The sequence below is a fragment of the Stegodyphus dumicola genome, chromosome 2, assembly GCF_044657685.1.
Source record: "Stegodyphus dumicola isolate Sdum_Otavi_A_Nest chromosome 2, ASM4465768v1".
In the NCBI taxonomy this organism is placed as follows: Eukaryota; Metazoa; Arthropoda; class Arachnida; order Araneae; family Eresidae; genus Stegodyphus; species Stegodyphus dumicola.
The window spans coordinates 19,161,322-19,177,012 of record NC_140769.1 but is presented as its reverse complement, the minus strand read 5'-3'; the positions used below and the strand labels follow the sequence as shown (position 1 = coordinate 19,177,012).

At 31.8% G+C, this 15,691-nt stretch overlaps 1 protein-coding gene across 1 annotated transcript in view; it reads left to right on the top strand.

Annotated features, from left to right (window-relative positions):
* Positions 1-15,442, top strand: part of LOC118198669 (excitatory amino acid transporter-like) — a 93,353-nt gene extending 77,911 nt beyond the window's left edge. Inside the window, exons 8-10 of the mRNA XM_085810490.1 lie at positions 4,005-4,199; positions 9,669-9,803; positions 10,550-15,442. Coding sequence (XP_085666616.1) covers positions 4,005-4,199; positions 9,669-9,803; positions 10,550-10,796 — 577 coding nt within the window. The 3' untranslated portion in view covers positions 10,797-15,442. The remainder of the gene's footprint in view (positions 1-4,004; positions 4,200-9,668; positions 9,804-10,549) is intronic.
* The last annotated feature ends 249 nt before the right edge of the window (positions 15,443-15,691 follow it).

Here is a 15,691-nt window from a genome sequence, read left to right as displayed (position 1 = left end):
ATTTAGGAAGAGCATATAGATTTGCTAATCTATTGTGGTTAGATGGTTGTGAAATTTGTAGTTTCTTATGAATTGATTTTAGCTTTTTTGCAATGATATTTTCTTATGTATTGGTAAGTTTGTAAGTAATGGCATTATTCAGTTCGGCATTAATTAGTGAGACATAAAAAAAATTTCAAATAATGCTGAAATTATTACTGGCTTTGTCAATTTTGGTTATTATGAATTTTTGTTTCAAATATTGCAATATAGGATTGAGAAAATTCCATGGTAAATTGCTGTTACATTCAATCCTTTGCTTCATTTCTTCCAACAAACACTTCATGCTTCCAAGCCTTAAAGGTAGAATTTGGAATATTTAATTTGTAACTAGTTTTAACTATGAACTTGTCTAGATTTTTTTCGAAGCTTTTAAAACTGTGATTTTTGTCATTTTCAGTACTGATCTAAATTTGGTGCCTTTTTCCATTAAATTTCTTAAAAGCTGGTTTTGAACTATTGTTAAATTGCTAGTAACAATATGCTTATGAAATTCGTCTACGTAGTCTTTGTATTGAAGCTCTTTGCAGTATCAATGGGCTGTAGAAGCTAGTCTAAATTTGGTGCCTTTTTCCATTAAATTTCTTAAAAGCTGATTTTGAACTATTGTTAAATTAGACTAGAAGAGAAACACGCTAATGTGACAATCAAAATCGTAACAACAACCTTGTATTTAGCGTAAGTATATTGAAACAATCGATTTTGAGGGCAGCTAAAGGTCCCTCCTCATCAGAAGAAAGAAATACCTAGAAAGAAGAAAAATAAAGGGTGAAGGAGTCTCAGAAACACGTGGTCCTTGTCAGCACTGCACGTGGTTATAATCAGACTTTTAATCAGAGTTACACTGGTACATCAGTTAATCAGATATACATTCGAGGTTCAGATTTTGAGCGTGAAGGTTGCAGTTGCCCCTCGCTCCCTATTTTTAACTTCGCTAATTTTCTTGTCCTTTGTGTTACATGTTTGATCAGATAGCCTGGCTCAGTAAAAGTAGGCAGCCAGTGTAACTCGGATTAAAAATCTGGTTATAACCACGTGCAGTGCTGATAAGGACCATGTGTTTCTGAGACTCCTTCACCCTTTATTTTTCTTCTTTCTAGGTATTTCTTTCTCCTGATGAGGAGGGACCTTTAGCTGCCCTCGAAATCGATTGAGTGTTTCAATATACTTACGCTAAATACAAGGTTGTTGTTATGATTTTGATTATTGTTCAATTGCCAGTAACAATATGTTTATGAAATTCTTTTACGTAGTCTTTATATCGAAGCTCTTTGCAGTATCAATGGGCTGTAGAAGCTAGATCATGGTGGTTAATTAGCAATTTGATAAGAGGTTTTTGATACTTGAAAGCTGGTGAGATTTGTACTTTAGTAGCTGGAAATTGTTGTTGACATTTTCTGAAATTTTTGCTGAACTGTATATTGTCATAGTTTGGATGTAGGAAGTTGATTTTGCAGTAATATTTATTGTACTTGTTATTGGTAGAGAATTTCAAATTGCAAAAATCTATAACAAGGTCTTTGATAACATTGTGTCCGGCAAAATGCTGTTTAACAAATTTTATAAGTATCATTAAGAATTTGTGCCATACATATAAACTAATATTAGTAAATTTATCCTAAGTAGCAACTCCATGGGTTCCAACTGTTCCTTTTTTTTTTTTTTTTTTTCCCTTCAAAATGTGTTTCTTCTGAAAGAAACTCTACCCTGTGGTACAGGAATCCTACAAATCAACAAAGAGGAAAGTTGGAAATATTGTAGAATTGAATAGGGAAACAGAATAACCTCAAAAGTAGAGAGTATTTGGAGGGCACTTTGTTTATAACTACTCATGAATAAAGGCTCACAATCTCATTTTTTAGCATCATGGCAAACAGGAAATGCTTACTTCCAAAAGGTATGAATATCAATATTCTGCTGCAGCAATTTTAAGTTGCATAATCAATCACAATAAAATATTTCTCAGTAATCATATACCTTTATATGGATTACTGATGATTTACATAAAATAAAAGCCACAAAAATTTATTTTAGAATATAATCAAATTAATAATAATCCAAATACCAAGAAGACAAAAATTGTGAATAAAATAATTAAATACCTGATTTAAATGGTAATCTCATACTTGAATGTATAGTAATGTCTCTCATACTTAAATGTATAGTAATTATTTTTTATATCCATCTATTTTACAAATTTCATATTTTATTTCCATATAAAATAGTTGTCACTCCCGCTATCTTTACAAAACATTTTTTTACTCCTTAAATTATCTGGTCACCCTTGAAATTGATAGAGTTTTATTCAAAACCTACACTAATCTCAAGTTGCTTTTCTCACCTAATTTCAACATAGGGTATTTGAAAACTTTTTTTTATCTATAACATTCATGGTATAAAATGATACTTGCATCAAAGCATTATCAAGAAATCCAGGTAGAATGATTTTTTAACTGATTAATGCATGTTAAGGATTTTTAATTGAATAATTACATATTAGACAATGCATTTTTGTAATACTGAAGATAATCTCATATATCATCAATTAGCAACTGTAGCTAATTATTGGATGCAATTTCACTGCAATTAAAAAAAAGTAGCTTTATCTATTCAAGCAGAATGTATGCATTAAAGAAATCACAAACATGATTGTGAAAAAATATGCAAAAATATTCTGTAATAACTGAAAATTACAAACATTCTAATACCTAATAATTATTACAAACATACTAATAACAAATTTTATATAAATCAAGGCTTAATTTCAAAGATTAGAGTCTTATAGAAGTCAGTCAAGCACTGAACCAAAATAAAAAATAACAAAAATGAGTAAAACTGAACAAAACATAAAATTAAAATTTATTTTTAAAAAATTCTGAAGTTCAGATTTTATATTATGGCTAAAGAGCCTTTTTTTAACATTTTGTGTGCTATCTTTATTTATTAAATATCATGTTCTTCACACTCCATATAAAATCCATATAAAAGTATAAAATTCAGTTCAACAGCAGTATTACAAAAAATTTAAAAAGAGCATATCTTTAGAATTTACGATATACAGTCTTGCGTGCTGAAGACAATTCTTTTTTTTGGGGGGGAGGGGGCATTTACAGTGTTGCCATTGCTCGCTTTGAAATCCGTGAGTTTGTATATCAAAAATTCATTAAAGTTTTACAAAATACGAAATAGATAATAAATTCAAATAATTCCAAATTTCGGCTTCCAAGTCCAAATTTGGATATGGAATGCCCATATTCAAGTGGAGGACTATGTTATTCAAAATATGATGGCTCTAGGTACCATTGTTTTTTCACAGCATGAGAAACATACATACATTCATGCAGCTTCTTCATTATATAATTTCTTTAAATAAAATGCTGGGTACTACTATTTTGTGGCAACAATTTGAAAAATGATTCAGATTTTTATGGTGAATCAACGCAAAATGCCAAAACAAAATTAACAGTCCTTCTGGGCAAATTTCCCCTTTGGGATAATAAAATAAATAATAAATTAAATTAAAAGTTAGTGTGTCATAAGCTTTTTGACTGGGTGAGTGTAACCAACATCTCTTAGAACAGAAGGTAATAATACATAAGTTTTTTTCTTCCTGAAAGAATCACATTTTGATATGGGAGATTCTTCCCAGGTCCTAATTTTCCAGCATACTTTTCTTTTCCCACGATAAGTGCATCATTCATTTAATTGGTATCAATATCAATTTTACTAATTGTTAAATGAAATATTGCATTAATAGCTAAATTTTCTGATAATTCTGACATTTACAGCAAAGTACCGAAATTTATCTTATTTTACGTGATTTTGTTCCAAAATTGAGAAGTTCCAGAGACTAAATTGGGCTCTAACTAAATTTAAGTAGCGATGCAAATGCAATTCTAATATTAATATTATTCTTAATTGTACAATGTAAGATGGGAATAATTAAGTATTTTTGTTTTCTGTAGTGCAGCTACTTTACCAGTCACTTTCCGCTGTTTGGAAGAAAACAATGGCATCGACAAAAGAGTAACACGCTTTGTTCTTCCAGTTGGAGCGACAGTTAATATGGATGGAACTGCCTTATATGAAGCAGTAGCTGCTATTTTCATAGCACAAATGAATGGGATATCGCTATCAGCAGGCCAAGTAATATCAATTAGGTAATTAATAGATAATAATATATTTATTTAATAAATGCTTGGAAAAATAATTTTGTTTAATATTTATAATATTCACGAAAAGGAAGGAATAATATTCCTTTCTTTTTGTACTATTTTTGAAATGTACAGGAGTATTTCTCCTTTCTCGCAGACACAATAACAAAAGATGATAATTTCTAAAACTATTTCCCGAAGGCACATGTACTCACACAACTCAGAACAAGATGAACACAATAACTAAAGAACATCCAAGTAACAGCCTTGAGCTCACTTTATGCTCATTGGCTAATATATGCCAGATGACATGCAGTGGAGCTCGATGCCCATTGGAAAACGACGTTTCTGGATACGTATGCTCTCGCTCACAAAGCAGAAATTCTCGTCTGATTCACAAGGTTTTGTTTTAGACATAATCTAGAGAAAATACAATTGCTTTCAGACGTCCAAAATCACTTTTTTTTTTTTTTTTTTTTTTTGTTCACATAACAAAGTATTAAGCCAAGTTCCATAAAAATCATGGGAAATTTTAAGAATAAAAAAAAGTCAGGAGAAATATATTGTAAATCGGGTTGGCGGGAGAGTGGTCGAAAATACGGCCTAAATCGGAAGAGTTGGCAATTCGCGAATATTTACAATTTGCTCAAATAGAAAAATTCCGTGATTTAAATGAATTCAAAGGCCTGACTTAAATTTTGTTTCATTAATCGCATTTGAAGAATTTATTATAAAAAATATAGATATGTTTAGCTAATTGTTATTTAAACAGTAACATAAGCATAATGCAAATAAATTTGCACGACTATGGTTTAGAAGAGTTTCTTAAACTGTGGGTCGCAGGACCTACAGCAGGGTATAAGGAAAAATGTTAGCACTTTTGGTATCTTATAATAATTTTACAATTTATCTGAAAATATATAAAGACAATACAGACAAAGAAAAAAAACAAAAACGTTTCAACGCACCCTTTTTATAAATATAAATGTTCATTTTACTTGCTTTGCAAGTGATGCTGTCATTTCGTCTGTTACGTATTTAAAATTTTCACATTGTTCTATGCCTTAAAATTAGAAATTAAAGTTAATGACCTAAAACTGAAATAGTATATTACAGTACAAGTGAAAAAATTGACAGTTTCACTCACGCGTGTGTCGGATTTGCGCAATGCTTATGGGGTCCCATAAAATTTTTGTAAATATTATTATGGGGTCCTGGGGTCAAGAAAAAAATCTCAGTGATAAAAAGGAGTCGAGATCAAAAAAGTTTAAGAAGCCCTGGTTAAGATAGTTACACAGAGCCTTCTTTCTCATCTATGGGCATAAAATCTTGATCCATTGAAGTAGGATTTGCTTACAAACTTTTTTTTAAAGTGCCAATTAATCTGAACAGTCTGATATAAACATATTTAAAAATTAACTGGTAAACATGGTTAAAATGAAGTTAAAAATGAGATAAAATGCTCTAGATTGACATGTTAGAACAATATTTAAGCATAATTATAAATATAGGAGCTTTTGCGGATGACCTGTCGGCTTTGTCAGCAGGAGCTGGAATGGATGGTTTCAACATGTGTAAAGTCTTATTGGTTTCTTTCATTCATGGACAGAGAGAGACCTTTCCTTCAATCTTTTATACAGTGCAATGTCCAAGATTATCAGTGATTATCATAGGGCAAAAGATTACATTTAATGCTATTTGAATTAAGAATAATGATTTTTTATTCACATAAACCCAGAACTGGCACCAGAGATCATATGTCCGCACCGGGCAGGAGAATTTCGGGAAGACGAATTTTTGGAAATTAGAGAAGCACCGAGTAACAAAATTAAGGGATGATAAAATTTTTATAATTTAGGGAAAGCACTGGGACCTAAAATTAAGAGGTAGCAAAAATTTAGAACTTGGGGTGCTTGGCAGCAAAATTTAGGACCCACAGAGCATCAGCTGCAAAATATCTAGCGCTTGCCCTCAGTAAGCTTAAGTATACGTAGAAATTTATTTATTCAGGATTCAGATAAGCCTTAAGCATGTGCAAGAAATAGATGTAAGTATAATAAATAACCAAATTAATAATATTCAGGTTAAATTGTTTCATTGGGCGATAGAAGCAAGACAAAATTTAATGGAACAACTTGTCTTTCGTCACCAATCTCATGTTACATAGCCAATAATGTATAGAGGATGCTGTTAAGCTAGGCTAAAATTATACTTCACTGATTCCAAAGAATTTCAGTTAATATAGCACATTGCACCATTTCTTAAATTTCTGATTTGATCCAGTTTATTATTTTTTTGCAGGCTGTTATAATTACAGCAATTTTATGAAAACCTTTTGATTATGTTGAAAAGATTTTCAAATTCTGGAGCTGCAACAAGACTACAAAGCGAAAGAAACACATTTCGATGTCCATTAAACAGAAAGCAGAATTGCTGTAAAAATGGATATAGGTATATCCGTCTCAAAATTATGTGAGGAATATGGCATTGGAAAGTCAACTAACTAAACATGACATAACAGGAAAAGAAACTTTATGAATTCCGACACCTCACTCGCAATGAACAATCGAAAAATTATTCGCTATGCTAAAAGTGACGATCATGACAAAGTGATGATTGAATGGTCGGACAATGTCTCAACAAGGGTGTGCCATTGATGGATCCAATGCTAATGGCTCAAGCCCAAATATTTCATGAAGAAATGAATTTAAGAACTGAGTACACATATTCGACAGATTGATTAATCAAATTTTAAAATTGCCATGGTACAGTCAAATACCGAAAATCCGCAGACCTGAAATCTGCATTGCCTCTCAAAATATAAATATTCAGTTTATAGGTTCTGGAAACCACAACACTGAGTACGAAATATCGAAGAAAAAATACTTATCAAAAAATGACATCATAATTACCGAATAATAATTAGTCATAACGGATATACCACATTATTGCAATAATGATAGACTAAAAGTATTCCACCCCTCTAATCTGCATCGAGGTAAGAAAGCAGCTGATTCACTCAACTCTTCTTTCAGGTTCACGATTCATGTTGTTGTAGTTTCTGAGCTTTGTTATGTCACGAGATTATTTTATTTAGTGCTGCCTTTTTTTATCCGGATATTTTGTGGATAAATTAAGAATATTTTAAATTTCAGCCCTTTTTAATATAATTACAGATAAGAAACACACTCATGATTTTACTGCTTGCAACGTTGAAAAACGTAAACACATTGCATTGACGGTAATGCATAAAGTGCAAATTCTGCAAAAGATGGAGACAGGTGCATTTTTTAGCAAAACCATATGGAATTGTGATACGATTGTGTATGATATATGGAAAAATAAAGAAAAGCTGTTGAAATTTTATAGCAACAGTGATTCTAACACTGGAATCCGAAACCGGAAATCTTTGCATGAGGCGAAATCGGCAAACCTCGATGCTGTGTATATATAATACAGTGAATAATATAATCAATTTATATATGTAATAATAATTTAACACATATAATAAGTTATCGCAATTATGTATATAATAATTTAATTAAATGTATCTGATATGCCTTATTTATTTTGTACTTTTAGTCTGAATAGTATGATTTATCTTTTCTGTCATGAAATCCGCAAAATCCTAAAATCCACACAACCTCTGCTCCCAAGCTTTGCGAATTTCTGGACTTCTTCTGTATAATGCAATTAAAAATTTCAGGTGAAAAAGCTTCAGCTGATACTGAAGCTACTGAACTATTTTTAACTCATTTATAGTGAAACGTTATCTCCAGGACAAATTTAAATTTACAAAGCAGATGAAACTCTCTTTTCTGGCGACATGTACCTCGAAATACCTTGGCAATCTCTACAGAAAAGGCTGCAACTGGTGTCAAAGATTCCAAAGCTAGACTAAAAATTTTAGCATGCACAAATGATGCAGGAACACACAAGAATAAACCTTTCAGAATTCTAAAAAATACACTATCTCAAGCATTTAAAGGAGTAAAGATTTTCCCGTTTTATATTGTGCAAATAAAAGAGCACAGATGAAACAAACATTAATTTATGATTGGTTTGAAATTCATTTCATACCCAAATGGCTCGGCAAAATTTTATTCAGTTGGTTTACCTGATGAAACAAAAATTATCCTGATTATAGATAACTGTTCGGCTAATATTTCACTTAAAAGATTTAATGAATAATAATGTATCCCTGTTATTCTTTTCAATAAACTGTACACCCATCATTCAGCCTATATATATATCGGAATAGTGTGCATGCTGAAATGCAAATATAAAGCAGTATTTTTAAAATCCATATTAAACTTCTTGAATAATGACAAGACTATTCAAGAATTTTTTAAATACTTTAGCATTTAAAATCTGCTGTGTGGAGCATCGCAAGATCATGGGAGGATATTCCTCGAGATACTTTAAAAAATGCTTGGCATAATTTATGGCCAGCTACCATATTTCATGGTGAGGATGATGACGATGAGAGCCGCGGATTTGAATGCTTTTGAATATCGCAAAACACAGGTGAAATTTTACAATTAATGGAGTTTGTAAAGAAATATGGAGAAGTGGTATTAAATGAAGATGATACAACAGAAGCCCTTGCGATGGCAATGCTGCAATCATCAATCAATTAATGGATGGCAAAATCTGTAGTATGGTTCTAAATCCAGAAAATGCCACTACTGAGAGTGAAGAAACTGACAGAGGGGTTATTGAAAAACAAAAAAAATTCTATTGACAAGTTATTCGGAATTCTTGACTCAGCAACTATATGACTTGAACAGCGAAACTTTATAACTGAACATGAAATTATGTCTGTCTATAGAATTGAAGAGAAAGTATTAGCACAAAAACGAAGCAACTTGAACAATTTACATTCAAAGAAATGTTTAATAAAGTAAACAAATAAATATTAAGTTTTTTTTGTAACTTTTGATCCCTTTAAATCACAAATGCTTCATTATTTCATAAATCACAATTTCATACTTAAATTTTATAATTTCTACACGCCATCTTAAACCAATGATCTAATATCTGGAAAAATCCCAAATAATGAATCGAAGTCCTGACGAGTCCAGATCTCAGACTTTGTACTGTATATCTGGACAACTATTCCAAGTACAGCAACCCTGCAAAAAGGAATAAAAGACTTAGAATGTTTTGAAACCGTCTAGTCCTGTTTCAACTAATGAAAAAGTTGGCCCATTTGCAGAAGTTCCTGCACTTTTATTTATGTAAATATGGTTTCAGCATGTCAATCTTAATCACATTTTTAAGTCTGATATGAAATTCACAACTGATCATATACGATGCCAGGAAAGATTATTCTCTTGTTTACACTAGAATTATACTTCTTTATTGCTTGGTTTCCTTCCTCAGTTTTTGTTAGCTTGTTTAATTAACAATGAAATAAATTTTCTTTGCTACTTTATTCTTATTAAATGGTTTTTTCTAATATGTTTCCCTCAGTTTAACAGCTACTGCTGCAAGCATTGGAGCAGCAAGTGTACCAAGTGCTGGTCTTGTCACAATGTTATTAGTATTGACAGCTGTAGGATTACCAACTGAAGATATTTCAATGATTGTTGCTGTTGATTGGCTACTGTAAGTAGAAGTAACGTTATTTATTAATTTTATTCCTTGATCAGCAAGAAAAAATTTTAAGAAGTATTTCTTCATTAACATGAAGCTTAAAGGAGAGCCTGATCAATAAAATTTCGTGCAAATTTCAAACTGTGAAAAATTCTTTTGGAGTCTGAAATTCTGTAATGCTAAAAATCATGTAATAAACATGGTGCTACATCACCATGTTTATTTATTTATTGTTTTTTATTAAAAAACATGATATACATAAAGATGATTCAACTTAATCATTTTAATACATCAAAATATAGATAATATTTTTATTTACACTCTTTTAAAAGCTCAGCAATCTCAACATATTTCATGAGTTTCTTGTTAAATTAACCACTATATGTAAAAGTATGAATTCAGACTTGAGATAAATGTGCATGTAATTCAACTCTTATTTGTTATATTGTTTGAAGTAAAATGAAACCGACTTTTGCTTTACTTCAAGCAACATAACAAATTAACTGTAGGTTGTTATGCATTTTTTACTGCAGGTGCATTTTATTATTGGTAAAAATTAATGACAATATTTTACTTGTCAACACTTACATCTTCGATTTGATGGAGTTCTGCATACTTGCTTCATGTTATCATTATAAATTTTAAATGCACAGTTCCAAATTAGAATTATAAGAGAAATTTATTATAAAAATGTTTTATGTTATTAACTATTGTATTAATGAAAACTGCAGTTCAATACATCTAATTATATTTTACAGAGATCGTGTAAGAACTTCAATTAATGTCCTGGGTGATGGATATGGGGCTGGAATTATTCATCATTTATGCAGAGGTGAGTTGGAAACTATAAACACAGACAGAATTCAAGTGGAAATCCATGACAGATATTCAACGATTGAAAGTAATCGAAGCTCATTTCATCATAGAGTTAAGCGTACAGTTTTAAACTGCAGCAATTCATCTTTACACATACCAGAAGATAACACAAATGAAACCTCAATATAGCTCTTTCTATAAAATCTGTGATAAAAGAAATGATATTTATCATTTGGTTGAAAATGAATGCTAAATCAAATTTTAACACTAGAATATGACCTCAGAAACACTGAAGGCAATACAAACTTAGAAATTCAAATGTAATGCAATATATGATTATTACGAGTTGAGCTGCTAAATTTTAGGAAGATATTCTATGAGTAAAAGCAGAAAATATCTGTAAATACAGAGTGAAATGTATATATTTTCAGTTTATGGAACAAGAAAGATTGGTAGCTGTCTAAAATACAAAATATTTGACATGGAAATGAATGATCAGAACACATACAGACATAATCATCAGTGTTTGAAATGAAAGCCATTCAGTAGTGGCACAAGTCTGATCTCATTAACTGAAAGATATGCTTAAAGAATCCAGAAAATTTTTGACACATATACAATGGCCTCAATCTGCTATAAATTTGTCTGAAGTAACAACAAGATGTACACAAATCCTGGTGTCAAGTTATTCATGTGAAAAATTCAATGGCTTCATTACAAGAAGTCAAGCTAGCAATGCAAATGTATGCTACCTTATCCATCCCATGCACAATTGATTTCATTGAACATTCTGCACAAAATGTGCATCATTTCATCATGCATGATATATTCATAATGTATGATATGCCTATCATGTATGAATTATCTTGATATATGGCTAGGCACATATCATCCAACAGCAACAGTGCATCTCCAAAAGACACTTTAGAAACACAACTATAAAAAGTTGAGCTCTTTGGTGGAATGGAAGGAAACAGAATCCAATTAGAATAGCAGTGATGATGTCACATATTCAACTGAAAATGTGCATAATATTGATCTGGGCAAAGGCATGTAAATAGATTATCAACTAATAATCCATGCTGTGAAAGTCAGTCATACCATCAAGCTGAAACAATGCTTTATTTCTTAACATTTTGTTCGCAACAAATGTAGGATTTCTGGTAATTTTCAATTGCAACTACTGCACAAACTTGGGTAATTAGCAACTGTTAGAATCTATATGCACTGAATACAACAGGCTCAGCTTAGTGCAGCATCTAGAATATGCCAGGGTACTGTCAGATAGAATATGCCATCTGATGCAAGCATTATGTTCCTACCAAATTACTTTTTACACTCTTGTAAGCTAAATTCATGTCTGTACATTGCACATCTGATTAGTGAGTTGTCATATAGCTATCAACAGGCATGTCTTCTACAGTCTCTATTTAATATATATTTTTTGAAAAAAGATATCCTACAGAAAATATCTGATAATATAATTGGGTACTGGTCCTTTACTGCAGCTGTTAGATCATTTATCTATATATTGAAGACGTATCTGACATGTTCAATGGAATCTGAAAATTTTATGCTTTTCTGATCACTCCCCCTCCCAATCATAGTCTCAACAACGTTTATCAATTTTTTCTTTTCTTTTTTCTTTCAACAATATATCAATAACTTTTATACAAATCACAAAATAATTTATTTAAGTAATATGAAATATTAAAATTTCCATCCCTCTTAAATATTCCTTTTTGTATACATAGCTATAATTTTACTGTACATTCAGTTTGCGTATTTGTATACAAATCGGAAAAACAAAAATAACAGTTGTACTCAGTAATTCACGAACACAAATGAAATTTCAGATACAGAATTTCATGCAAAGGCAACCTTGTGAAGCATTCTTTTTGAACAATTATAGACTATCATTAAACTGCCACCTTATCTATGACAGGTCACCATCATAGATAAGCGCGCTGTCCTGGTGTGGCCACCATATTCTAGACTGAAAGGAATGCTACTTTCAAGCTTAAATTGCCTAAAAGACATCAAAAGCTTATCATAAAAATCCTTATTGTAAATTCCATTCAATAACTGTTTTAGTGGCAATACAAGCATATACCAAATCCTTATTTATTTTCGTCCACAGATTTTGATCCTTTATTCCTTCTTTCCTTTATTCTATTTTATAGTCCTTCATACTATAAAATAATTCCAGCCTTATCATAAATACCTATACCTGGCAAACTATATTTGTAATAAATATAAAATAGTCCTTAATTTCTGAGATGTAATTAAAATAAGTGATGGGAAGTTCTCTCATTTTGTTGTTGGACAATTTCTTTTTTGTCTAATATTCTTGATATTTTCAGTTTTAAAATTCCAGTACACAAAATCTCACTTATATGTGAATTATAACAAAGCAAAATTTTATACTTCTCTACTTTACATGTGACAAAACAGCAGGGGGGCTACAAATTTAAGAGACTTACCAAAAATGTTAATTAAAATAAATAAATAAGGGAATGTTAATGGCAATCTTTAAAAAAAATTCAGTAACATAAATCTTACCACTGTCTGCAAGCAGTGAACCAGCTGGCTAACGTGAAGAGCTTTCTTTTTGCGAAAATATTTTACACTGCATTTGCTTATGACTTCCATGGTTGTATGTATCTTCATTTCATGCCTTTTTTTAGAAATCTAAGTGCAGGGCAAAATACCCTTTTTGGGGAAAATGCAATAACTTCATTTTTACTTGAATCATGCAAACTGAAAATTATCATCATTTTGAATTTTTTTAAATAATAATAAGAGTTCACAATTCATATTGCTCAATTTTAGTGTGCTATATCATTTATCGATTCCTTGCTGATCACCAGTAAAACCAACAATTACTGAAAATTTGAAACACCAAAGGAAGTCAAAAAGTCTAATGTGACCTTGTTGTTAAAATATGTTAACTTAAAACAATTAGCGTAATTTCCGGAAGAAACGCCGCGGCGTTTACGTGTTTAAAACTTAAATTTTCAGCGTGTGCGGCATTTCAACCCATGTGGCATTTAGGTGCACTAAAAATAAAATATTTCCTATGATGGTCATTGTACATAGTTTGGATGGCCTTGTAATTATGCATAGACTGGTGCTGTTCCCACACAGACCACTCAGTTGCTTTTTGTGAACGTTATTTTGTTTACATTCTTTCCCTTGAACAGACCTACATGCCTTATTCACCCTAAACGAGATCTCAGAAAAATAACATTTTTCCCCCTTTCAAATCAACATTCTCATCAGTTCGAATAGTCTCTCTCCTCTGCCATTCGGTGAATCTTCCAGGACCCATCCTCTCCCCACCCCTGCCTTTTCTGCAATTTTTTTTAAAAGGCGGAGAAGACTCCACCTGCCTCGCAATAATGAAGTCTGACGTATTTCCCCTTCAGCATGAATGGATTTTTCTTGGCATTCTGCCAGATACAGATCCCATCAGTTTAGGTACAAGTACTTGTTGGATAGTTTTTAAGTAAGAAGGGAGCAGAAAGTTTTGAAAATGTCCCTAAACGGCACAGAAGCTATACTGCTGGTTTTAAGCTTAATGTAATTTCATGTGCTGAACAAATTGGAAATCGAGCAGCAGCTCAAGAGTTTGAAGTGGACGACAGATGTATTCGACGTTGGAGAACTGAAAAAGAACTTCTTAAAAATATGCCACAACAGAAACGAGCCAAAAGAAGTGGTACTGTAAGGTGGCCAAATCTAGAGGACGACCTTGCAAACTGGATAAAGGAGCAACGAGGAAAGGGAATGGCAATTTCGACTGTAAAAATTCGCTTACAAGCAAAATTTATAGCAAAACAAATGAACATAAATGATTTCAAAGGAGGTGTAGCAGATTTATGAAAAGAAAAAATATTTCTGTGCGTACTAGAACAACAGTCGGGCAACAATTACCAATGGACTGGCAGGATAAAATGTCATCTTTTCTAAAATATCTGACAGCTATTATTGACAAAAAAAAAACTTCTTTGGTCGCAGATAATAAATATGGATGAAACACTGTTAGCTTTCGACTCTCCTGCAAACAGAACTGTTGATGAAACTGGTGCAAAAACTGTTTCTGTGTTTATGACGGGGCATGAAAGAACGTCATTTACATGTGTGTTAGCTTGTGCCACAAACGGTGACAAGCTAAAGCCGATGATCATTTTTAAACGAAAGACTATTCCAAAGGGAGATTTTCCTAATGACGTAATTATTTGTGCAAACAAGAACGGCTAGATGTGTGAAGCAATCATGCATGAGTGGCTACAAAAAGTTTGGCAGTGTCGTATGGGATCTTTTTTCCAACCAAAGGGGTTATTGATAATGGATTCCATGTGTGCTCATTTCTTTGAGTCAGTGAAAACCAGATGTCAAAAATTGTCTACAACTGAAGCAATAATTTCTGGTGGTTTGACAAAAATCTTACAACCGTTAGATTTGTCAGGTAATAAATCCTTCAAAGCTGAAGTCCGAAAGCGGTGGGAGTGTTGGATGAGTGAAGGATTGCAAACGTAAACCAAAAGCAGTAAAATGCGTAGAGCATCTTATGAAGAAATTGCAAAGTGGGCAGGAAGTGCGTGGAAATCGGTAGAAACATCGTCAATAATAGCAGGGTTCAAAGAAGCTGAAATTATATCCTTAGATAAAGAGACTGTAAACCAAGAGGATGAATGTGACGATCTGGAAGACTTAGATCAGGCTTTACTAAATCTTTTTAATTCAGATAGTGAAGCATCAGATTTTAATGGCTTCATATGATGTATAGTTTGCTGTAATTCGTAAGTAAAATTTAAAATTTCCTTTTGTCATCCAAATTTAATATTTCGTTGTTGCAACATTTTTTATAATATAGTCTGAGTATTACAAATATGAACTTCTTTAATGGGTAAATATAAGTATATATGTGAAGGTAAATATATTTTCCACATTTCTTACCTTTAATTTATTTTTGAGTTATGGTTTCATTTCATGCATTTCTCTTAACTGGTATGTCATATATCAGGACTTAGGTTGAGTTTTTGCATCTATACGGCCCACGACGATGTCATGTGCAATTT